Genomic DNA, 23,189 nt, shown 5'->3' on the forward strand with positions numbered 1-23,189 from the left:
CACGTGTGTGTGTGTGAGTTCACATGTGTGTGCAGGGCTGTTGTCCCTCTGTTCACGGACACCTCTCTTTGTACTCACACTCCTGCGCCTGTGTTCCCAGACGTGTCTCCGTCGGCACGCAGGTCTTTGCTGTCACACGCTTGTCCCTGTGGTCACACGAGGGGTTCTCCCGCTATGTCCACGTGCAGCCGCTGGGGGGCGCCCCGAGCCGCGCGCGTGCTCCCGCCGCTCTGTGTGTGTGTGTGTGTGCGCGCGCACTGCCCCACACTTTCCTACCCCCTCACCGCCTTCCCACCCACCTCGTGTCAGCCCGGTGCCCCCCCGCCTTCCCCGTATCCTCTCCGTGCCTTCTCCCCGCCCGTGCGGCCCTTGCGCGCCGCCGCCCCCGGCCCCGGGGCAGCGGCTCAGGGGCGGGCGGAGGCGGCGGCGGCGGCGGCAGCGTCCGCACCGGAACCGGGACGGGCCGAGCCCTGCCGAGCGGCTCCGAGCGTGTCCGAGCGGCTCCGAGCGACTCCGAGCAGTTCCGAACCCGCACGAGCGGTTCCGAGCGGCCCCGAACCGGCCGGCTTGGCGTCCGCCCGGGCCGAGCCGAGCGGTTCCGAGTGCTTCCGAGCGTGCTCTAGCGTTTCGAGCGGTTCCGAGCGGGCCCGAGCAGGGCCGCACCGGGCCCCGCGCCCGCCCCGCCGCCGCTCCCTCCACCATCCAGCCAGTAATTTTCCAAGCCCAGCCGGCGCTTCTCGGCTGAGCCCGCAGGATCGGCGGGGCCATGGGAGACAAAGGCACCCGGTGAGTGAGGACCGGGACAGAGCGGAGCATCCCGGGGGGGCATACCCGGGCATGGCGGGGGAGGGGTGGGACAGGCGCTGCCCGTGCCCTGCGCTGGAGCTGGTGGCCCCCTGGGCTGGCCCCCCTGCTGGGATATGGTGCTCCCGAGGGGTGGTGAGGAGCCGGAGGCTGAGGGCGTCACTGCTCCCTCCCCATCAGATGTGGAGCCTGGATGGATTTGGGATGGGGGAGGCTGTTGTCATCTCAGTGACGCCAGGGGACCCAGGCCCTGATGTCACTCCCGGCATGCGGCACAGCTGGGGGTGTCAGGGAGCACGTGCCAGCCCTGGAACGCTGGGACACGAGGGCCTGCGACGCCTTCATCCCATGGGAATAGTGCCGTGGAGATGCTGTATTTTAGGGGTCCCTGTGCAGAGGTGGATGGGGACCTCCCTGTGCTCCCCAGGGCTCCAGGTGCAAACGGCGGCAGGACCCACTGGGCTGCACATCCTGCAGGGGGCTGTTGGAATTTGAGGGAGAGCCTGCCAGCCCTTGCTGGGAGGCCTGGGGGATCTCCTGTGACATCCGCTCACCGGCTGGCGCTGGCAGAGTGGTCAAGGAGTTACACTCCCATTCTTCACCCCAGTCCCTTTCTGCCCCCGTAGCCATTAATCATGGAGGACCAGGGGTTTCAGAGGGCTCCTGCTCACCCCTCAACACCGTCGCCCTCCCTTTGCTCATCCACTTGTCCCCTTGGCATCAGGATCAGGGGGCTTCGGTGCAGCCTCTGCTCCCCCCTGCCCCCCCCACCATGGCCACGGCAAGAGAGAAGGATGAGGGGGTCTGGCCCTGCCTGGGCAGAACCTTCCAGAAGCATTGCAGTGTTTTGGAGTGGCAGGATGGGAGTTGTGGGTGCCTGTTGAACTCATCCAGCATTTTGGGAAGCGGCTGTTGCTGCTGCTGGGTGTTGGTGCCCCAGCCATGGCTGACAGCATCCGTTTCCTCCTTGCTCAGTATCCTGAATTCTTGAGAATTTATATTGCGCTCCTGGAGCCGGCAGACGGCCCCACACATCAGGGTGCTGGAGCACCACTGGGTTCCCCCCAATGTCTGGGTGCATACCCCACGATGCAGCTAGTTTGGCCTCCAGGTTTTTCGGGTGCCAGGGGGAGCTTGGTGAGCAGCATTCCCATCAGCAGGCGTGCCGGCAGCAGAGGCATGAGCTGATCTTCTCCCTGCCTACGCATGTGTACAGTGGGAGCCAGGGGAGGGCGGGGGGGGGGGAAGAATTGGGCTGACAAATCCCTCTCCAGTTTGGATCTCGAAACCCAAATCCACTGGGTTTGATCAGGAGGTTCAGCTGTGGGAGCTGATTTACTATCTGATTTCCCCAAAAGCCCATTTTTGCTGATTCCTGCTGTGGTACCCCACTTTTCTTGGGAGTCACCAGTGGGAAGACCTGGAGGAAACAACTGAGTTGCTGGCTGTTGGCATCATTGATCACCTTTCCCTGCTTTTCCCACTCAGCACCCAGCCAGGGCAGCTGCAACCCCACACAGGATGCCCAGCTACTGGAATTCCTGGCTGCTGGGAAGTGCTGCAGTGGTTCTGGTACACCAGAACCCACCTTGGCTGGCATTAAGCACCCCTTGCACCTTTCCTCTGGCCCAATAGTACCATTCAGCCCCTCTGTAGCATTCCACCATGGCATCTTGCTGCTGGGGGGTGACCCCCACCTACCGCCAGACCTGCTGCTCAGTCCCTCTGCCATCCTATTCATCCCTCTAGATGAAGCCATAGGGTGTGGAGCAGGACAGGGATCTCTGCTGGAAAGAGAAAGAGCCCTAGAAGGTGGCTCAGGACTCCTGCTTCCTGGATGTTGTTTGGAGAGCAAACTCTGGTAATAACAGCAGGATCCAGACACATCCCGGATCCCACAGCTGAGACGTTTCCTTGCCAAGGAAGTTGGTGGAGCTCTGGGGGATGCTGCTGCTGACCCTGGGAGGGGATAGATGGATAGATGGATGCAGCAGGATGCAAAATGCAGCACTGGGCCTGTGGGATGCTCTTGCTTTGGGATTGGCTGGCGTGGTTCTCCAAGTTTATCCAGGCACAGCTGGCATGGAGCTTCTGGCCGCCACCACGGGGTTGTGCCGGTGCGTATGATGTGGTTGCTGGTGGTTCCATTATCCCTGGAGGTCCCTTCTAACGTGGCTCTAGCTAATTAGATCTGCCAGCCGACCTTGTTAGCATGAGAGCTGGCAAAATCCCTGAATTCTCTGCCCTGGGTTCAAAGGCAATCAATGGTGTTTGTTGCCGTCAGATCCTGTTCTGATGACTAGGGGAATTAAATCCTCATAAATCTTCCCAACCAAGATCCAGCAGACCCCACCCAATCATTGGCCACCCAATAAAGCTATCATTAGCCCTGGCTGGGTGCCTAACAAGCTCCTTAAGGGCTAGGATCTGTGGCAGTGAGAGGGCAGGAGAGATGGGATGTGGCTGTGTGGCAGCATGACAGGCTCAGGGGGCACTGGGACTGCCAGCCCACGGCATGAGGCCCCAGGCCTCTGATGGGCAGCAGCGGAGGCCACTTCCTGCCTCATGCCTCCAGTATTTTGACACCAGGAAGGGCTGGAGGGGGAGGGAAGGCTTCACACTTCCTCCTTTCCTCCCTCTAGATCCGGTGGCAGGTGAGGGTCACCCTGCCGGCAGCAACAGGCTGCTGTGTCCCCATGTGCCCCTTCCCTTCTGTCACTGGTGCTGCAGGGGAGATGTGAGCTCCTGCACCCATGGTGTGGGGCCAGGCACGGCTGCTGCATCCACAAGATGAGGGCACTGCATGCTCGTGTACCCACAGTGAGGAGCCAGTCTGAGCTGCTGCATGCACAGTGTGGAGCTGTGCGGGTCTCACATTCTGTGGAGCTGCTGCACCCATAACATGGGGCTTCTGCATCTGCAGTGTGTGGCTCAGCAGGTCTCAGGCTCCGTGGGACTCCTGTTCCGGTGTGCTGCCAGCATGAGAATGTGCCAGGCAGAGTGGTGAAGAATGGCTTCCTGCAGCACCTGCCATCAATCTCACTTCACTGGGCTCATTAGCAGCTCTGTTAGTGTCTGCAGGGCTGGGTGCGAGCATCACCCCTGTCTCAGGGGGCTGGCAGTGGCACCCACTGAGCCTCCAGCCTTGGGCTGCCCTTTCTGGGGCTCCCCAGCACACCTCAGGTTGTGATCCAGCATGCTGGACCCTCTTTGGGGTTTCCCTTGGGAGCTGGTCTGTGGGGTGTGGGGTGACAGGCTCTCAGGGGATGCTCCTTATCCTGCTTTGAAGTAATGCCTCATTAATTACCCATGAAAATCCTGCTGTTAGTTGCTCTGGGCTCTCAGGAGGATGCATTCATTGCCCCTCCATCTCTGACTCTGGAGACTGATCCCCCCATGGCTTTCAAATCTCAGAAACTGTGGGGTGCTTATGCCCTTCCATGGCAAGTTGAGGCCTTTATCTCCCCAAGTTGCTTAATTGGAGCAGCATTCCCATTAATTCCATCTTTCTTTGCACCAGCACAGGATCACACCTTCATCAGCAAACCCTCATGACAAATCCTACTGTGGAAGTGCTTTCCCATTTCGTCTGGGAAAAGTCAATCCCCCAACCCCCACAGGGAAAAGCCATCCAGGAAGAGCCAGCAGGATGTTCCTGATGCTCCCCATGGCTTGGGACAGCCAGAAGGATGTCCCCAATATTTTATGTGTCTGGCAGAAGGTTCCTGTGGCTTATCTGGGGACAAGGGAATGAGGGCCCCCAGCCCCCACACTCCCTTATCCAGACTAGATCCTGCTTCCTGGGCAGAGCTTGGCCAGGCTGCGCTGGTCCCCATGGCTCTCGAGAGAGAGTGGGATGTGGAGACTTGGGCGTGCAGGAGTATACGGACACACAGATGCAGGGATGTGGAGATGCAGGGACACAGGGACAGGATTTCAGGGATATGGGAGTGAGGGGTGTGCCCACACATCTCCTGATGCATCCTGCCCCGTTGCTGGGGTGGTAGGCACCCCCAGGCTGGAACCCAGCTGCTGCCTTCCCTGCCTGCCCCTTGCCTTGGTGTGGGCAGCTGCAGGCACTGGGGTGGCTGAGGGTTACTCATAGTGTGGGTCCATCATCCAGTAGCAGCCTTTGACATTTTGGCAGAGCCAAGCAGCTGCCCTGGGAAATTGGTTTTTTCCAGCCTAAAATCACTACTAATCTTCCTGGATGGTTTTAATGGAATTTAAAGGCGAGGAGGGATTATCTGAGGAGAACACATTATGGGTGGCTTTGTGCCAGGGCAGGCTCCAAAAAATCTGGCAGCACCAGGCACCCTACCTGCCTCTGCCCACTTCCTGCCTGCAGCAGACAGGCTGGGAATGCTCTGGCATTCCCCAGCAGTGGTATGTTGAATCCACATCCTTTCTCCCATATCTCTGTGGGGTGTTTCAGAAGGACTTTAGGAGTTGAGAGGGCTGTCTGGGGGCTAGTTCCGTGGTTTGGAATGGGAATAAAAAGCCCTGGGGACAGGAGCACCCAGACTTTTCTTGCTTCTCCAGTGGCTTTGGGATGCATCTATGTGGGGTAATGGTGAGGTGGGTGGGATGCTCCCATCCTGTGGGATGCTCTCATCCTGTGTGTGCCTTGACCCCATGGTCCCACACGCTGGTCCCCAGGGCCAGTTGGGTGCTGGGGTGCTGCTGCTTTTCACAGTGGTCTCTGGGCTCCATCCTCAGGCGAAGGGGTGGGCCAGGGTCCTGATGCCTCCATTATCCAAAGCTGGGTCCTGGTAGTGGGTGCTGAGGGTTAGATGCACTTGGCACCATGGGACTGTGCCAGTGGGTGCTTCTTCCCGCAGGGACTCTTCCTGAAGGGGAGAGCTGGACAGCTCCATGGGCAAGGAGCAGGAGCAGAGTGGGGGGTTCAGGAGTGGAGGGTACCCCTTGCTCCAGCACTCACCCCCTCTTTGCTGTTTTGCAGGGTGTTTAAGAAAGCCAGTCCTAACGGGAAGGTAAGGGGGACATGGTTGGGAAAACCATGGGGTCACAGGCGTGGATGGGAGTGGGGGATGGGCATGTCCCTGAACCCAGATTCCACCCAGTGCACTGCTGTCTGCCTCAGCATCCTGCCAGGGTGGCAGGAAGGGAAACTGAGGCACAGTGGGGCTGGTGGGGGGCTTTCCCAAGATCAGGGGTCAAGCAGACAGGTTTTGGAGTGCTGGGGTGCAAGTGACTGCCTGTGGGGGTTTTGGGTTGGGCAGCAGGAGCTGATGCAGGAAACCTTCTGCATGGCAGCTGCCTGCCCTGTGCCTCAGTTTCCCCATCAGGAGAAAGCCGAGAGGGTGACACTAGGGAGCTCATCCCTGCCTGACAGTGGAGTACAAACCCCCGGGGTGCCACCCAAGCGTCCCCAGATGCAAAGTGCCTCCACCTCTGGGGGTATCTGGAAAGGTTCCAGGCTTTCACTGGAATGAAGTGGGATTGGATTTTGGCTACCACAGGGACAGAGTGACACTGGGGATGATGAGGAATATGGACCCCAGTGGGTGGTGACAACATGGGGGGCCCTGGGGAGTCTGCTGTGTGCACCCCTGACACCCTGTTCTCTCCTGCAGCTCACTGTCTACCTTGGGAAGAGGGACTTCGTGGACCACATTGACGTGGTGGACCCCGTGGGTATGTGGTGGCAGGAAGGGGACCTCAGTTGTAGTGAAACGCATGCCAGGGTGGGCTGGGCTGTCTGGGAAGAAGAATTTTGGGGAGCAGAAAACAGCTGATTTGGGATAATATTCATGTCCTGCTGTGGCTTTGCATATGCCCTGGGTGCAGTAGGTGCAGACTGTCCCTGCTGGCAGTGTGTTCCCCCCAAGCCCCAGTTGGTAGCTTGGAGGTGATGACTCTCTGTGTAAAGGGGCAGCATGTCCCCCTTTAATTGTGCTGGTGTCTCCCCAAACCCTGCCTGTACATTCTTTTGTAACCCTACTAGCATGTCCCCTGACCCTGCCATCGTGTCCCCTAACCCTGCCATTGCATTCCCTGACCCTGCCAGTGTGTCCCTCCGTCCCTGTGGCGCATTTCTGACCTGGCTGTTCCATTGCAGATGGAGTAGTGCTGGTGGATCCTGAATACCTGAAGGAGAGAAAAGGTAATGTCTACCCCTGGGATCCCTGGGGCCACAGGAGTGGCACTGCCACAGGGTGATGCTAGCATCCCCGTGCAATCCTACCCAGGCACTGGCATCTCTGGACCCTTTGGTAACAATTTCCAGCCCCCTGTCCCCATGACAGATTCCCTGTCCTGTGGAGAATGGGGGTGCTGTGGTGGGCATCCGAAGGCACAGCTGGCTGCTGAATCCTCATATTCTTAACATGGCATGTCCTCAAGTCACCACTACTTCCCAGTGCTGGTGGGACTGGCATGAGCCAGGATGCCACTTTGCCTTGTTGCCCCCATGCCATGATGGTCCCCTCCATGACCCACACCCTGATACCAACCTCCCCTTGTCACCCTCTCCAGTCTTTGTGACTTTGACCTGCGCTTTCCGCTATGGCCGTGAGGACCTGGATGTTCTGGGGCTGACCTTCCGCAAGGACCTGTTTGTGGCCAACTCCCAGGCCTTCCCCCCGGTCCCCGAGGACAAAAAGCCCCTGACGCGGCTGCAGGAGCGGCTCATCAAGAAGCTGGGCGAGCATGCCTACCCCTTCACCTTTGAGGTAGGGTGACAGCAGGTGCTCTGGGGTGCTTGAAGGGACAGTGAACCCTTTGGTGGGGATATCAGGGTCCCATCTGGCCCTGTGGAGTTGTGGTTGGGGTGAGATGCTGCTATCTGTGATCAAGACACACCTTTTGGTGGTGGATCTTCAAACTTGTGAGCAGAAAGTAGCCACCAGTAGGGAAACTGCCAGTCTGTGTCAGCACCAGGGGGTTCATGCTAACACTGGGAATCCATGCCAGCCCTGGACAGCTCGTCAGGGAGTGGGGTGGGGGTAGACCTCCCTGCTCCTGCAATTTCCCCAGCACAGCTTTGGCAATGCTGTCCCCCCCCCACCGGAGCTCTGTGACATTTTACAGTGCTCAATCCTATGGCCTCAAAAATGGCCCTGATGCCCTGATTTCTCAAAATCTCTGATTAATTAAAACCCTCTAAAGTAATGTATTTTTTAACACTTTGGGATTTGGGAAGTGCAATAGTAAAATGAGGAAATCCTTCCTGGATTTCCTTCTTTCCACTGTGGATAGGATAGGGAAGTACTGGTAGCCCCCCCCAGAAAGCTCCTCACCCCCCTTTCCCTTCCAGATTCCCCCCAACTTGCCTTGCTCCGTCACACTGCAGCCAGGCCCAGAGGACACAGGGAAGGTAAGGTTCCCCCATGTTCCCATGCCACTAGGACTGTGGTGAGTGGCCACTGCTGGGGTCACCTCTTTGGGGAGTGCAAAGGTGTTTCTCTGTCTCCTTTTCCCCCCTTCCTGGTTTTCAGGCCTGTGGAGTGGACTACGAGGTTAAAGCTTTCTGTGCTGAGAACCTGGAGGAGAAGATCCACAAGAGGTAAGCAGAGAGGATCCATCCAGCCTGGATGGGAGCGGCATCCTCCTGGTACTGGCAGCAGGAAAGGGGCACCTCAATTTGTTACCCACCTTGGGTGAGATGTTTTCCAGAATGGGATAGAGTTGTCTTCCAGGAGGGGGCTTGAATGGGGATGTTTTCCGCGCTGGGGCTGGGATATGGAGGTGTTCTCCAGGATAGGGATGGGTCAGAGAACATTTTGGGGCTGGGATATCCACCACTGTGCAAGGAGCCCAACACTTGCTGTGGGCAACCTGGCCCGGCCATAGGGCTTTCCCTTTTTAGCTCTGGTGGGCATCCAGACGAGACCTTCCATGGCATCCTTCTGACCCAGCAGACCAGAAGAAAAGAGGGATTTGACCCAATGGGCCAAGAAAGAGGGTAGCCTGTGGGCAGCCTGAGTTCTCCTCTCATCTTCCCACAGGAACTCGGTGCGCCTGGTGATCCGTAAGGTCCAGTATGCACCAGAGAGACCCGGCCCCCAGCCCATGGCAGAGACCACCCGGCAGTTCCTCATGTCAGACAAGCCACTGCACCTTGAGGCATCCTTGGACAAGGAGGTGGGCAAGGACTGGGGAGTGTACAGGGGTGGGGTGACCCTGGGGATCTCACCATCCTCTCTGTTCTGATCCCCTACAGATATACTACCACGGGGAGCCCATCAGTGTCAACGTGCATGTCACCAACAACACCAACAAGACTGTGAAGAAAATCAAGATCTCAGGTGAAGAGTAGGGTTGTGTCCCCCACCCCACTGGTGTGCCTGTCCCCATACCTGTGGGGGCCTACCCTGATCCCCATCTCGCTGTGCCTCACCCCAGTGCGCCAGTATGCTGACATCTGCCTCTTCAACACTGCCCAGTACAAGTGCCCAGTGGCTGTGGAGGATGCTGAGTGAGTACTGGCTCCTTGGGAACATCATGAGGAGCCCTGGAGACCTCAGGGGGGTCTTGGAGGAGCATTGGAGGTCTCCTTCCCCATTGCAGCCCCACTGGGTTGTTGTACTTGGAAAGCAGGAACCAGTGGGAGGAACAGGGAGAGGGAGACCTTTTTTCTGGTGGCATCTTGGGGATGTCATCCTCTGTGTCCTCCAGGAAGGAGATGTTCATCAGGCTGTGGCAGGGATGGGAATATCTGGAGTTCACCAGGCTAAGATGGAAATGTCTGGAGTGGGCTGTGGGAGCTGTGGGTGGCTGAGTCTCTGGCTGATGGTGGAAATCTTCTCCAGTGATATGGTGGCCCCGAGCTCAACGTTCTGCAAAGTCTACACCCTGACCCCCTTCCTTGCCAACAACCGGGAAAAGCGGGGGCTGGCGCTGGATGGGAAGCTCAAGCACGAGGACACCAACCTGGCCTCCAGCACACTGTGAGCCCCTCTACCCCCCAGGGCTCCTGTCTCCCCTGCAGCATGGGGGCAGAACCTGGCCCTGGTGGGCATCCAACCCCTGCTCCAGGGGTGATGCTTGGGGTAGAGGAGATCCCATGGAGGGACCTCCAGGAGGGCGGGACCCCATGGACGTTCCCTCACTGATGCCCACCTGCCCTCTCCTCCAGATTAAGAGATGGAGCCAACAAGGAGATCCTGGGCATCATTGTCTCCTACAAGGTGAAGGTGAAGCTGGTGGTGTCACGAGGAGGGTGAGTGTTGGGCACACCCCCCCACCGTGCTGCACAACTTCTCTAACCTTGGGACTGGTCTGTGCTGCAGGTGGGGCCCCATCATCCTTAAAGCTCTCCTGGGACTAAGCAGCATGGGTGGGACAAAAGGTGTGTGGGGATTGTGTGTCCTTGGGAGGGGACAGTGACTAATGTGTTGTATCCTTTGACTCATGCCAGCCTGCTGGGAGACCTCGCCTCCAGGTAACACCGCACTCCCCCCAGCGCCCCCCAATCCTCACTGAAGCCCCCATTGCATCCCCTCAGCCCCTCAAGGTGCTACCTGGTCCCATGCCTGTCCTGGGAATTCCACTGTGTTGGGGATGCTGTCTCACCTAAAGCAAAAAACCTGGCAGAGGTGGGGCTAGGGTGATGAGGCTGGGAATGCTGGCAGGGTTTGAATTCTGCATCCTCGTACTTGTACTGGAGTGAGAGGCCTGTGGGTGCTGCTGGAGAGAGTGAGCAGGGCACAGAGGTGGCTCTGTAGGACTGAGCATCTCTGGATGTGGGGAGGCAAGTCTCTGGGGCTTCCTAGGTCTTTATTCTCACATCACTGCCCTCCCACATGGAGGTCCCTACAGGGACCATGGGACTACTCATCCTCTTTTGGGACACTTCTCTGTCTGAGCTCTGTCCTACCTGCCCCTGGGACAGCTTGTGGCTGTGCTTAGGCTGTCATGCCCTGATGTCACCTTGCCCACTGAGCACTGGGAAAACTTGGTGCACCTCCTGCCATTCCTATGTCACTGACTGCAGCCTAAGCTCAAGGGATTTTGCATACCCCCCCGCCCCTTGGCTGCTAAAGACAGATTTTTGTCATGCAGCTCTCCCTCCTGATGCCCCTCTACTTCCCAGGGGACCTGTGCTGATCCCCCACCCTGGAGTCCAAGCTCAACCAAGAGGCATGAGAGCTGCTGAGCAGCTCCATGGAGGATGACACAGGGGTTTGCCCAGCTTTATGGTCTCTACAGCAGCTGTAGTGGGGGTGCTGTTCTGCTCCCCCTCTGCAAATTTGCCTTGCTCTACATGTAAAGTGCAGGCATGCCTGTGCTTTACCCTGGTGTCTCTTCCAGCGACGTTGCAGTGGAGCTGCCCTTCACGCTGATGCATCCCAAACCCAGGGAGGAACCAGTACACCGGGACAGTGAGTGTCTGTCCCTGAGTGACAGGGCCAGCATCCCTGGGGGTGGGTGGGGGCAAAGGGAGCCAGTGAGGCTGCACGGGGGGAGATTCTTGGCTCCTGTTGACTCTGTTCACAGGGCCTCAGCATTAAAATCATGGGGGTGCTTCCATCAACCCAGTGTAGCCAAACTCCAGTGGGGGTTGCATCCACACACTGGAAGTGGTGATGACCCCAGGGGAATCTCAGCCACCCCAGTGGAATGGCAATGATGACTGCAGGGGGGTCTCACCCACCCTGGTAGGAGGGCAGAGATGATCCTGGGGAAGTTGTCACCCACCTCGGTGGGATGGCAGTCACCACCCTCTGACTAATCCTGTGTCATCCCTTTGTTCAGTTCCAGAGAATGAAGCACCCATAGATACAAATCTGATAGAGCTTGATACAAAGTAAGAGACTAAAATACACCCCTCCCCCAATTCCCAAATTTCGTGTGGGAATGTGAAACATGGCGGTTGCATGGCACCCCCCCCCCAATCCTCTAACACCTGCTGTGCCATGGGATTGGCATGTGTGATTAACCCCATGCATGTCACCTGTAATGCATGACGCATGCTGTTCCCCTCTCTCTTCTCTCCTCCTTCACCCTTCCCTGCATGGCTTTCCAAAAAACAGGAGAAACTGCAGTAAGAGGCCGCTGGGATCGTGTTGGGGGTGTGGGAGGTTGTTGCCACAGCGTTCCCCGGGCTGGTGACATGTTTGGGAGGTTTTAGGGTACTTAACCCACCCAGCTACTTCCTGCCAGTCTGCGGTTCCCCCAGAGTGGGACAAATGCCAATGGCCCTGGTAAAGCTGCACCTGCTGGAGAGCTTGGGGGCTCTTTTTTGGGTACATTGGGCAAGTATTAATAAGGCTTTGAAAACCAAGGCTGTTTGCTAGAGATGGGGAGTTTTGGGGCCCCCTGAGCTGCTGTAACATCGTGGTGGTGCAGGTTGAGCTCACTGGGCAAGCTGGGACAGGAGGTGTTTCACCTTGCACCCCACATAAAGCCCCTTCCCTTGTGTCCCCACTAGCGATGATGACATTGTGTTTGAAGACTTCGCCCGCCAGCGACTGAAAGGCATGAAGGATGACAAGGAGGATGAGGAGGAGCGGACAAATTCCCCACAGCTCAATGACAGATAAGCGAGCCCCTCCCAGCTCGCCACCCTGCCCCAGGGACACCCCTACATTAGGCTGCTTCTCTTTTCTATAATTAATTTTGTTTTCTACCTGTACTGGGAGCCTACCAATTGCCAGATGGCCACAGGACCTATAACCGTCCAGCTGTGCCGTGTTGTCTCTTCATCCAGCTGCCAGAGCTGCTGTTTCCCGTGCAGGGCACGGCTGGGGAGGTGCTGGAGGCAATGGGGCTCACTATAACTCTGTCCCTGTCCAGCCTCCTGCCACTTACTAGAGCCCTTTACTATGAGATGCCCCTTTTATGAGTTTTATATAAGCCCAGTCTCAACACCAGTTTGCTACAGGGAGGGGGGTTGCAGCAGAATTGTGGGGAGAGGGGTGTGTTTTTTTTAGGCAGCCTTCTCATGGGAAAAGGCACCTGTGCACCTTGGTGTCCCTTCCTTTCACCCATGGCCAATCCCCCTCTGTCTGGCCCTGCTGCATGTGTTCCCTCCCTGGGATGCACGAGCCTGGCTTTGACTTTGGCCCCTGCCCCATCTGCCCCAAACAAATGGGGTGGGCAGTACCTGCCCTTTTCTTCCCCCAAGTCCCCCCAAAGTGGCCAACCCCAAGGGTCCTCCCAGCTGCATCTCTTCTCACACCAGTATAATCTCCACGGAGGAAACCAGCTCAGAGCTGGGAGCTGCTGGTGCCATGTTAAGGCGGCAGAAGGGACCCTGTGGGTCTGTGCCATCTGCCACACACTGCTTGTTCTGGGACAGGCCTCAAATGCCTCTTCACAGCCATGGCAGTGTTGTGGCAGAATAGCCTTGTCCCCCAGCGGGATGTTGCCAGGGATACTTTTGTCCTGCCAAGCTGCAAAGCCCCCCTGGTTGATGTTTTGCTCTGCCTGCATGGGATCTAGCACCTATTTGGGGGTAGGGGAGAATCAGGGCTTTTGCCACCCTAATCAGTGTTTCAACAGATGCTTATACCTCCCGGATTGGTGGTGCCTGGACCTCCTCCCCCCTCCAAGGGTCTCTGGTCTCCCACCACTCACTGAGAGGCCATTCCCACTATTTATTGTGCTGTTGCAGTCAGCGTTGTCATCTGAGAGCATTTTGTAGGGATAGCTCCATCCCCCCCAACCCTGTTTGTGGGGTGCTGAGCTGAGCCCACCCCCCTCCCCCTGTAATTTTGGGTAAAGCTGATGGGCAGCGTGGTACTTCTTTTTGTAAAGTGGTTCCTTTGTACTGATCATTGATACCTGCTGCTTTGGTTTCTCCACCCTGTCTGTGATGTTTCTGTGTTCTGTCAAATAAATTATTCTAGTTTATTAAACTCAGAAAAAAAAAAAAAAGGAAAAAAAGAAAAAACAGTAAAATACAGTCCCAATGCCTGGACACTTTTGTTGACTAAGGGTGGGGGAACTGGCACAGACAGCAAGTCACAGAACTATAGAATGGTTTAAGTTGGGAGGGACCTTGAAACTTACCCAGTTCCATCTTCCCTGCCATGGGCAGGAGGAACACCTTCCACTCGACCAGGTTGCTGAAAGATCCATCAAACCTGGCCTTGAATACTTCTAGGGATGCCCAGCTTCTCTGGGCAACCTGTGCCAGGGCCTCACCACCCTCACAGGGGAATTTTTTTCCTCCTGAGCAAGGACGAGGGAGCAGCTACCTGCCCTGCTCATGCCACTCCATCCCTCTACTGATGACAGCCTCCCTGGTGTGCAGAGACATGCAGAGGAGCCAAGGAGGAGATGAAGGATTCTGTATCCCACAGCAGGGACTGGGCATTATTTTGGAAATTAAATGCATGGTCATGCAGTACTTGATGAGCACAGGGCACTAACAACTTGCTTGTTAAACAAGCCATGTTCAATCTGTGTCCCATTGAGGAGCTGCTTAGAGCTAATTTTAACGATCACAGAATCATTGAGGTTGGAAAAACCCTCTAAGATCATAGAGTCCAGTGGTTCCCCAGCCCTGTCAAGGCCACTAAACCATATCTCCAAGAGCCACATCCAAACATCTCTTAATGCTGCAGGGAGCTTCTCATCCCCTTTGAGAGCAGCAGGAGCCAGTACTGGGGAATGAGCCACGTAACACCTCCATTTATGGACCTGAATTCAGAGACAGTCCCTCATGGAAGGGCTGTGGTTTGTGCTCTCACAGTCAAGGAAGGAGAAACCCTGCCTCAAGTTGTGACAGAGGAGGTTTAGATTGGATAATAGGGAAGCTTCCTTCCCTGAAAGGATTGTTCAGCCTTGGCGCAGGCTGTCCAGGGCAGTGGTGGAGTCCCCATCCCTGAAGGGATTTAACAGATGTGTAGATGTGGCAATTGAACACATACATAGTTTAGTGATAGATTTGGCTGTGTGTGGGTAAAGATTGGACTCCATGATCTTCAAGAGCTTTTCCAACATGAATGATTCCATGATTCTGTCTCCAGCTGTGTTACCTTGCCCAGGGGTTAAAACTCTGTGGCCTCAGTGAAGACAGGCCATCTGGAGGACCTTTCCATGGTCCCAGGGAGGGCAGAGGTTGGACACATTCATGTCCCATGCAGCTTGAGCTGCCCTTGCCATGCTGATGCTAAGGGGAGGGAGAGACTGTCCTTAAGTTGGTTCACTTCATGGGAGTTGGCATTTGTGCCAGAGGCTGTCCCAACCTTCCCTGCCAAAGACAAATCTGACTCCAGCAAAGCCAAAGTCTCCAAAGTCACACAACCAGACTCTGATCCCACATGGACATTGCCAGACACTCCATGTGGTGCATTCCTGAGAGCAATGTCCCTACTGCCCAGCACAACTCTCCAGATCCCTCCCGTGATAATCCCTTCCCACAGCATCTGTGAGTACTTAATATTTTTTATATCTCCAGTCCCCTGTCAAATCTAGTTCAAGCTGGCCAAGAAGGCTTAAGTTATTTTAGGAAGAAAAAAGGGAAGTTTAGATGGGTACAAACAGACCTATTGCTTAAGCCCAATTTTGAAAGCCAAGCAAATTCAGTTCCCTGTCCTCATTGCACTATCTGCATCACTGTGATGGGGGAGGGGGGGTCAGCTCCTCTACATGTCCCAGCAAAGGAGGGAAGAGGTAGCTGGAGTACTGGGAAGGCTCCAGTGGTCTCTGCCTCAGAGCTCACCTCTCCAAGGTGAGACCCACAGAGGCTGTGGGTGTTTCCTGCAGGAAGGAGCCGCACAATCTGAGCGCACCTCTGCCAAATTGCCTGCTCCCAGGGGTGCTTGAGGAAAGCCCATTGAGCTCCAAGATCCCTCTCTGGGAGCCCTTCATGTCTGTGTAATACATGTTGCCCTTCCTGGGGCTGCTACGGGTCCCAGTCATGGGGCAGAAAAGCCACCTCCTAAACGCAGGAACCTGCAGGTCTTGGTGCAGGGGAGGGACACGCTCAGCTCTACCACAGCTGGAACTGACTCGAGCAGATGAAGAGACTAGAGAGCCAGGAGCCCTCCCTACTGCCCACACTGCGCCAGAAATGCTCCCAGGCTCTTGGTCAGAACCCATTTCCCCCAGTTCAGCTCTGGCTCAACTGGGTTGGTTTTGCTGTGGACCCCTGGAAGAAGACAGGATGCTCAGGCACTCCTGCAGGAGAGCTCAGCTCCTCTAGGACTCAAACAGGCGTTTCCTTTTGTTGATCGGTGGTGACACAGATCCATGCCTTTAGTAACTGATCAAACATTAACATCCCCAGCCTTGGGAAGGACTTGTTGCCCCTGCTTCACATGCTGCTAGGCGGGGTTTTGGGATGAGCGTAAGTGCTCACATGGCTTGTCCTGGGAGAAGAATGAAGCAAGTTCCAGGCAGAGGTGCCAGGCAGACAACTGTTGCCATGGTACAGAATGAGTCAGTACAGCACATTCCCAGTGTAAGGTTTCCCCAGGTGCTCTTAAGTATAGCCTTCACCCCATTTCACCCGTCTTCAACCCCTCCTCACTTCAGCCAGCACGCAGAGCAGAAGGGAGCCTTTCGCAGAGTTAACACCTTGGTAACAGTGTGAGTGTTGCAGAAGCTGCAACACAGCCCAGGAAATCACACCAATGCCTTGTCTCAAACCAGGTGCTCACAGGATCTAGAGGGGGAGGGGCAGAGTTTGGAATAGGCTATGGCTGGAAATGTTGTTCCTGTTCCTTTTGCAGGCTGCAAGCAGGAATGCAAGTGGTCACGCTGAAACTTCCTGAGCGGAGGTCACTGCTCGTGACACGTGATAAATGTCAACACCCCTTGGGGGGTGCAGCTTCCACTAGGTGCTCTGGGCCTGGAATACAGTGGGTAAATATCTCACAAAAGAGCCTGTTTCCTCAAATTCCTGGGTTTTTTTTCATGAAACTGGAGATTGGCTTGGTTTGGAAGGGACCTCAAAGCTCATCCAGTTCCAACTCCCTGCCATGGGCAGGGATACCTTCCAGTAGACCAGGTTGCTGAAAGATCCATCCAGCCTGGCCTTGGGCACATCCAGGGATGAGGCAGCAGCAGCTTCTCTGAGCAACCTGTGCCAGGGCATCCCCACCCTCACAGGGAAGAATTTCTTCCCAATAGTCCCATCTAACCCTGCCCTCTGGCAGTGGGAAGTCATTCCCCCTTGTCCTGTCACTCCAGGCCCTTGTCAAGTCTCTCCTTTTTGCTCCTCTCCCTTTCTGCATATGTGACACAAGCCAATGATCAAACAACAGCAGGATGTTCTCTGCCAGCAGCCACAGTCAGAACCACAGGCACAGCTTTCATCTGAAGGCTGGTACACAGGAGAACAAGTAACACTGGAAAAATTTTTACTATTATTAAAATAGAAATTTTACAGTTGTTCTGCTCACTGCAACAGTCTCCAAACAGTATCTGCAGGCAAACACACACACTGCAGCCCACAAAAATAACAGCAGAGGCAGGAAATGCCCCATCTCACCAAAACACCACCTACCCACACTTCCCACAGGGCTGAACCCAGTCCCAGACATGCAAGGAGCCATCACTCGCTGCTGACAACAAAGTTCTGGGCTTCTGCAGGTGCCATGTGTGCACAGTGACCAGGGGAGGGTCCCTGCTGCCACCTGCTCCGCCAAACGTGTGGCCTTTGTGAACGAAGATGGGCTCTGCTTCCCTGCCAGAACTGTCCCAGCTCTGTGTGTCATATACATGCACGGTGCCATCAAAACCTTAGATAAAAGGGAATTAAAAGGATAAGGAAGGAATAGAGAGTGAAAAAATCAATTGCTTTGGTCTAGTCCAGCTGGGCTCAGGATCACCTCCCAGCAAGAAAAAGGAAAAATGGCCCACACTAGAAACGTGTAAGAAGAGAGCAGCTCTGCCTCTGAGGAGAGTGTCTCAAAGAAACAGCTGCTGCGGAGAGCCCAGACCAGATCCCCAAAGTTTGTGGACTCATGGGTGTGAGCACGCAAGGCTCTGGTCAAGAGGCAGCCTTGCTGCCCAGATGGCATTATCAATGCTGTAGCCTGCAGCCAGACTGTGACTGGCACTATCAGGGCAGTGCTTGTGGTCAGCCTGCGGCCTCTGATCTCACAGAAGGGCAGCAGGCATCTTCCAGAACCCACCAGGCCGCTTCTGGAGTTGTTGGAAAGAGGCAGCTGCAGAGGACAATTAGCTGGCATCTCTGCTGGCTCCAGGGGCAGCACTGAAAAGCCACCCTGTCAGTGGGGGGTTTTAGGTGGAGTGAACTGGGTGTTCACAAAAATATAAATCCAAAAAGCACCCAGAAAAGGAGATCTCTGCCCTAAGCACCTACCTGAAACGGCAAGGTAGCCTTCCAGAGCAGGAGCCCAGGAGACACACAGGAACTCTGCACCTGAGCCAGGAGAGGGGACTCTGGCCTTGGCCAAAGCCAGGAACTCAGAGGTTTTCCTGAGGTCTGTCAGGGTTAGGACCCCTCTGCTTGAGAGGCGAGCCACGGGCTGGGAGCTCGGCTCCAGGCCCTGAGCTCCATGCCTGGTGCCCATGCACCACTGCTCAGTGCATGGCGCCGAGGGCACTGGCACGGCCTCTGTGAGACTCTGCGGCTGTCGGATGTCGGCCAGGCACAGCCGGCCCGTGGCACAGCACAGAAGCAGCGTGTTGCAGTCCAGGAAGGCCAGGTTGCTGAGCTCCTCACTACCTCGGGAAGCTGGAAAAGAGAGGCAGGTCTCAGATCCAATGAGGAGCATTTTCAGGATTTCTGTGCTGCAGTATTGCCTGAGAAAGAAAGCAGGATGTATGCTCAGGAGTAATGTGTCCAGCTCCAGGGCCCCCAGCACCAGAAAGAGTGGAGCTGCTGGAATGAGTCCAGAGGAGGCCATGGAGAGGCTCTTAGGGTTACAGCCCGTTTCTCCTGGTGACAGGCTAGGAGAGCTTGGAGTGTTCAGCCTGGAAAAGAGAAGGCTCCAGAGAGAAGAGAAGGCGACTGTCCCAGTGCCTAACAAAGCTCAAAGAGAGCTGGAGAGGGACTCTGGACAAGGCCCTGGAGTGACAGGACATGGGGGTATGGCTTCCCACTGACAGGGGGCAGGGTTAAATGGGATACTGGACAGCAATTATTGTCTGTGAGGGTGGTGAGGCCCTGACAAGGTTGTCCAGAGAAGCTGTGGCTGCCTCATGCCTGCAAGGTGGTCAGGGCTTGGAGCTACCTCATGTAGTGGAAGATGTCTCTGCTCATGGCAGGGAGTTGGAACGAGATAAGCTTTAAATGTCTCTTCCAAGCCAAACCACTCCAAGATTCTGTGAGTCCCTCTGGCACAGGGACAGTGACACCTTCCTTTTCCTCAGTGCTGTGATACTGTCACTGGACACACACATCCCCTCTTCCCTCCCCAGCGATGAGCTCTGTGGGGACTGAGTCTCACTGCACAGGTGAAGGCAGAGAGTCCCCAGGTCCCTAAGGAAATCAGACCTGCACCCACTAGCAGTTGTAACCAGGCTGTCACCTCCCTTGTTTGGGGCAGCACACACAGCACCCCTCTGCAAACCCAGTTCTCCACATTGAAACTATCTGCAGGACTCAGGTAGTGCCCAGATTTGGAGCAGAAATGTGAGAAATCAGTATAATGTGAGTGGTAAGCCGTTGGAGATGGACCTGACCATTGTCACCTCTTTTCTCAAGACAATATACTCGTGGCAAGTATCTTTATAACCACTTGCACACGTCCAAAAGTACCTGCTCAGTGAAATGTTTGCTATTCAAGCAATTAGCATTGCTTTACCCGAACTCCACCTTCCCAAAATAAGACATTAGACTTGCCTTGAATACCTGCTGTGTAGACATTTTTCCTTGATTCAACCTCTGTAATTTGGACTCTGTCAAGTCTTGAGCCATGAAGGACCCATGGGGCTCTGGCTGAAATGGTGGCAATTTTAGCCCAGGATTGCCCAGTGCCATGTTCTGTTGCTATGGTGCTTACAGATTTGATAACATCTATTAGGAAGAGATAGATGTAAAACACATTGAGAACCAAGTAATCCATTCAATTAAGCTGCTTCACAACAATAGCTCACAAAGGTAAAACTGACCTACAAAACCAATAAGAAATCTAATTATGCCTAACGCCTTCTTCAGGGTAAAATCCCTTTCCAACTCATCCAGTAAGGACTGACAAAATGCTGAGCAAAATGAATGAAAATTTGGGAATCGAGATGTTTATGTTCAATGAAGAAGTTTTCTACTTTTGCACTTCCTTTCTGGTGGTTTACAAGTATTTCCCAGTAGCAGCCTCCCTCTTTTTGAGAGAAGGTGGATCACGGTCTATCCCAAAAGGCAATGGATGGAGCTACATTTCTAACCTGGAGTTACTAAGGGGACAGAGTGCCAACTACATGCAGTACAAGACTACTATGATGGGCCTAAACATTCTAATTCTCTGACGAGGTTTGTGCTGTTAAGTCCAAACCACCAAAACTGCTGTAGACCCTTGTCTTGTACCCTTCTCCAGCCTGTGCCACACAAGAGTGGTCACTCAGGACAGGGAAGTGGCACTCCTCTCCTCATTTTTGACACACAGGAAGAAGGGGAAGCTAGAGATGTGAGATGCAACAACAACTGCATTGGGAAACTACTTGAGCTCAGAAACCCTTACCGGAGTCCTCTGCTGACACCTGCCAGACCTGGAGGGAGCCATCGGGTGGGCCACTTGTTACCAACAAGCTGAGGAAACAGAAGAATCTCACAAAAGAGTCTCCTCAGGAGCAGAGAACAGCCTTGTTTTCCCCAATCTGGGACAAACTGGTCTGCTGCTCCTGTAAGCAGGAACTCCTGCCTCTGCTTGAAGCAAAGTAGTGGCTGGAAGGACCATAATCCCAGAACCCCTCATGTAGGGACGCTCCACACAGCCCATGCAAACATAGTCCCAAGGCAAGAGCATTTATGAGGATATTTTATGAGGATTTGCTGAGCAGCGGCTGAGGGAGCTGGGGGGCGGTGCTCAGCCTGAAGAAAAGAAGGCTCAGGCAGCATCTTTTTGCTCTCTACAATTCCCTGACAGGAGGGTGCAACCAGGTGGTAACTTGGGTGCTCCCAAGGAACAAGGGACAGGACAAGAGGAAATGGCCTCAATTTGCACCAGGGGATGTTTAGGTCGGATATTGAGAAAATTCTTTCCCTGAAAAAGTTGTCTAGCCTTGGCACAAGCTGCCTAGGGCAGGAGTGGAGTTGTCATCCCTAGAGGGATTTAGAAGTTGTGAGTGGCACTTGGGGACATGTGTTAGTGGTGGGCTTGAAAGAGACAGGGGAATCCTTAGAACCAACGGTCTCAGAGGGCCTTTCCCACCTAAATGATTCTGTGATTTAATTATCACATTTTCCAGAAGGACTAGACTAAGAATGATCCAGACAGCCCCAAAGTAGTCAATGGGGACTCATGTAGGAAGAAACACAGAACAAGAGTAGTATTTGTTTGGTCTAAATCCAGAGCAGGAAAAAAAGCTTCTGAACCTGCACAAACAGGGTCTTGCAGAGCAGTGGCACCAGCCACCAGTGTCCTGCTCTGCTGCTGAGCAGCTCCAAACAGTGTCAAATGCTGAAGGAAGAGAAGGTAGAGCAGGAAAACCCTACAGGCCCCTGCTGCTCAGAAGTGGGGTAGGGAGCAGCAACATCAGCAGTTTTTGGTATGCAACTGGCCCAGACTCACACTAGTCTTAGAGCTGGCAGGATGGACCAGCTGGGTTGGGAAGCAGGCATGGAAAAGGAGTTTGCTCTCAGTGGATACGTCCCTTCTCCATTTCCAATACACCCTGGGAAGGACCTTGTGGTCATACCTGGTGTCTGGCACATATTTCAGGCTGTACACTGGGCGCTCTGAAAATCCACCACATTCTACCTTGAAATCTCTCTCTGGACACAGGCCCTAGAAATCAAAGGCAAAGCCATTTCTTCACACAGTGGTGCACAACTTGTGCTCAGTTATTATAAAAAATGACAGAGAAATAAGGCAAACTCTTGCTTGGTATAGCTCTTCCCTGTCCAGTGCTGCCTTTTTCAACAAGAGATACAGGACTGATGGATCCCAAAATAGTCAGAGAGAACAGAAGTCTGGAGAAAGCTGCTGCCAAGAGCTCTGCCTGTGTTGCCATCTGTGCACATCTGGCTCAGGAGCTTTCTACTTACCCAGTGACCAAACACCACCTTCTACTCTAGTGCAGAGGTCACCCACCCAAGGGCCAACCTTGGTGCTCTGCAGGGTGGTCCCCCAGGCCTGAGCTGCTCAGCAAGCCCTTTCTTCACCTGGCTTGCTGTCCTCATCTGTTCTCTTTGCCCATGAAATGCTTTCATTCACATACTTGGAGATGAAGTGTCCACATCCAAGCTGTCTGCAGAGCAGCTGCGGGATAACATGACTGGACGACAAACAGGTGACTTATGTGCTTTTCCTTTCAACCAAGCTGCTCAATCCCTGGTCATGGCCTTGTCACAGCAGCAGCTCATGAAGGCCACCAAGCTCTGGTGTTCAGAGACCAAGCTCTGGCTTGGTCTCTGAACATATCAGGCCAAGGAGGTCAGAGAGGTCTGGTGCCACCCTGGCTCCAACACTCACCTGAGTCTCCTTTGTCAGCAGCGCTGGCGGTGGGATCAGCTGCAGGATCTCGTTCCCATCAGACTGTCCATACCCCGCTACACAGACACCTTGGTGGGGTAGGCATGAAGAGCCAGGAACACGGTGAGGGCTGCCCCCCTGCCCAGCCCACCCTCCCTGAGACAAACCCGAGTTACTGCACAGTCCATGGACCACCAGGCCCTGAGCTCGAGCCCAGGCTGATCCCGGAGCAGCTCCAGTCGCTTAGCCCCACTTCTGGGGTCCCGGCCTGCACCCTGGCCTCCCTGCCGGGACCGCAGACCGGCCCAACCCCAGAACCTCCTCTCCCCTTCTCCCGCTACACGGGCCCCGGCCCGGCCCCTGGGTCTCCTCCTTTCCTCCGGCTAGCCTCAGCCACCCCACCCCGCCAGACTCCAGCCTGGTCCCTCTCCTCCCCTCAGCACTCCCGGCCTCGCACTCACGATCCCCGCGGGCCCATTCGATGAGGCGGGTGGGCGCCTGGAGCTCGAAGGTGTGCAGGTCGCGGTACCTGCGGAGAGAGGGCGGGTGTGAGGCCGGCGGAGCCCGGGTCGGTGCCGGGTGCCGAGGGTCCGGGGGTCGCTCACAGTCGCAGCGACTGCAGCAGCCACTCGTCCGCCGCCTCCATGGCAACGCCCGCCCGCCCGGCGCGCCCCTGACGTCACATGCCAACGCTCGGCAGTGACGTCGCAGAGGCTGAGGCGGCGGCACGAGCGCAGGGACAGCGCGTGACCGTGCGGCAGGGCCGGGAGGCGCAGGGCGCTGCCATGGCCGGCACCGCAGAGCGCAGCCGGCTCCATTCCCCTGCCGTGGGCAGGGACACCTTCCACAGGACCAGGTTGCTTGGAAAGC

General features: G+C 55.5%; 2 protein-coding genes across 5 annotated transcripts; one reads left to right on the forward strand and one right to left on the reverse strand.

Annotated features, from left to right (window-relative positions):
• Positions 1 to 327: 327 nt before the first annotated feature.
• On the forward strand, positions 328 to 13,671 carry ARRB1 (arrestin beta 1). 2 transcript variants are annotated; one of them, XM_041422424.1, is made up of 16 exons: positions 329 to 786; positions 5,768 to 5,798; positions 6,402 to 6,462; positions 6,887 to 6,931; positions 7,303 to 7,499; positions 8,084 to 8,143; positions 8,265 to 8,332; positions 8,775 to 8,910; positions 8,990 to 9,074; positions 9,172 to 9,244; positions 9,579 to 9,716; positions 9,905 to 9,988; positions 10,187 to 10,210; positions 11,080 to 11,150; positions 11,524 to 11,575; positions 12,200 to 13,671. In XM_041422424.1, exons 1-16 carry the CDS (start codon positions 767 to 769, stop codon positions 12,309 to 12,311), a joined length of 1,257 nt encoding a protein of 418 aa, XP_041278358.1. In that variant the 5' UTR covers positions 329 to 766; the 3' UTR covers positions 12,312 to 13,671. The 2 variants fall into 2 exon arrangements, with proteins under 2 accessions (XP_041278360.1, XP_041278358.1); XM_041422426.1 differs by lacking the exon at positions 10,187 to 10,210 and having other exon boundaries at positions 328 to 786.
• A 3,408-nt stretch (positions 13,672 to 17,079) lies between these two features.
• Positions 17,080 to 22,981, reverse strand: WDR73 (WD repeat domain 73). Of its 3 annotated transcripts, none has more exons than XM_041422469.1 (8): positions 22,925 to 22,981; positions 22,781 to 22,848; positions 22,320 to 22,408; positions 21,544 to 21,632; positions 20,367 to 20,434; positions 19,544 to 19,708; positions 18,050 to 18,424; positions 17,080 to 17,462 (listed from the first exon to the last, which is right to left on the reverse strand). In XM_041422469.1, exons 1-8 carry the CDS (start codon positions 22,963 to 22,965, stop codon positions 17,224 to 17,226), a joined length of 1,134 nt encoding a protein of 377 aa, XP_041278403.1. In that variant the 5' UTR covers positions 22,966 to 22,981; the 3' UTR covers positions 17,080 to 17,223. The 3 variants fall into 3 exon arrangements, with proteins under 3 accessions (XP_041278403.1, XP_041278402.1, XP_041278404.1); XM_041422468.1 differs by having other exon boundaries at positions 19,535 to 19,708; XM_041422470.1 differs by lacking the exons at positions 22,320 to 22,408; positions 22,781 to 22,848; positions 22,925 to 22,981 and adding an exon at positions 22,066 to 22,223 and having other exon boundaries at positions 19,535 to 19,708.
• Between the last annotated feature and the right edge of the window lie 208 nt (positions 22,982 to 23,189).

This window comes from Onychostruthus taczanowskii, unplaced genomic scaffold (genome assembly GCF_017590055.1).
Source record: "Onychostruthus taczanowskii isolate IOZ18803 unplaced genomic scaffold, ASM1759005v1 scaffold73, whole genome shotgun sequence".
Classification (NCBI taxonomy): Eukaryota; Metazoa; Chordata; class Aves; order Passeriformes; family Passeridae; genus Onychostruthus; species Onychostruthus taczanowskii.

Bases quoted from the DNA above. Each gene is read 5' to 3' on its own strand.
- ARRB1 (XM_041422424.1), top strand. From the start codon at position 767: ATGGGAGACAAAGGCACCCG. The intron at 787-5,767 runs GTGAGTGAGGAC...GCTGTTTTGCAG, and splicing joins ATGGGAGACAAAGGCACCCG to GGTGTTTAAGAAAGCCAGTC. The intron at 11,151-11,523 runs GTGAGTGTCTGT...CCCTTTGTTCAG, and splicing joins GGAACCAGTACACCGGGACA to TTCCAGAGAATGAAGCACCC.
- WDR73 (XM_041422468.1), bottom strand. From the start codon at position 22,965: ATGGAGGCGGCGGACGAGTGGCTGCTGCAGTCGCTGCGACT. The intron at 22,849-22,924 runs GTGAGCGACCCC...CTCTCTCCGCAG, and splicing joins CTGCTGCAGTCGCTGCGACT to GTACCGCGACCTGCACACCT. The intron at 17,463-18,049 runs GTAGGTGCTTAG...CTTTTATCTAAG, and splicing joins AGGCTACCTTGCCGTTTCAG to GTTTTGATGGCACCGTGCAT.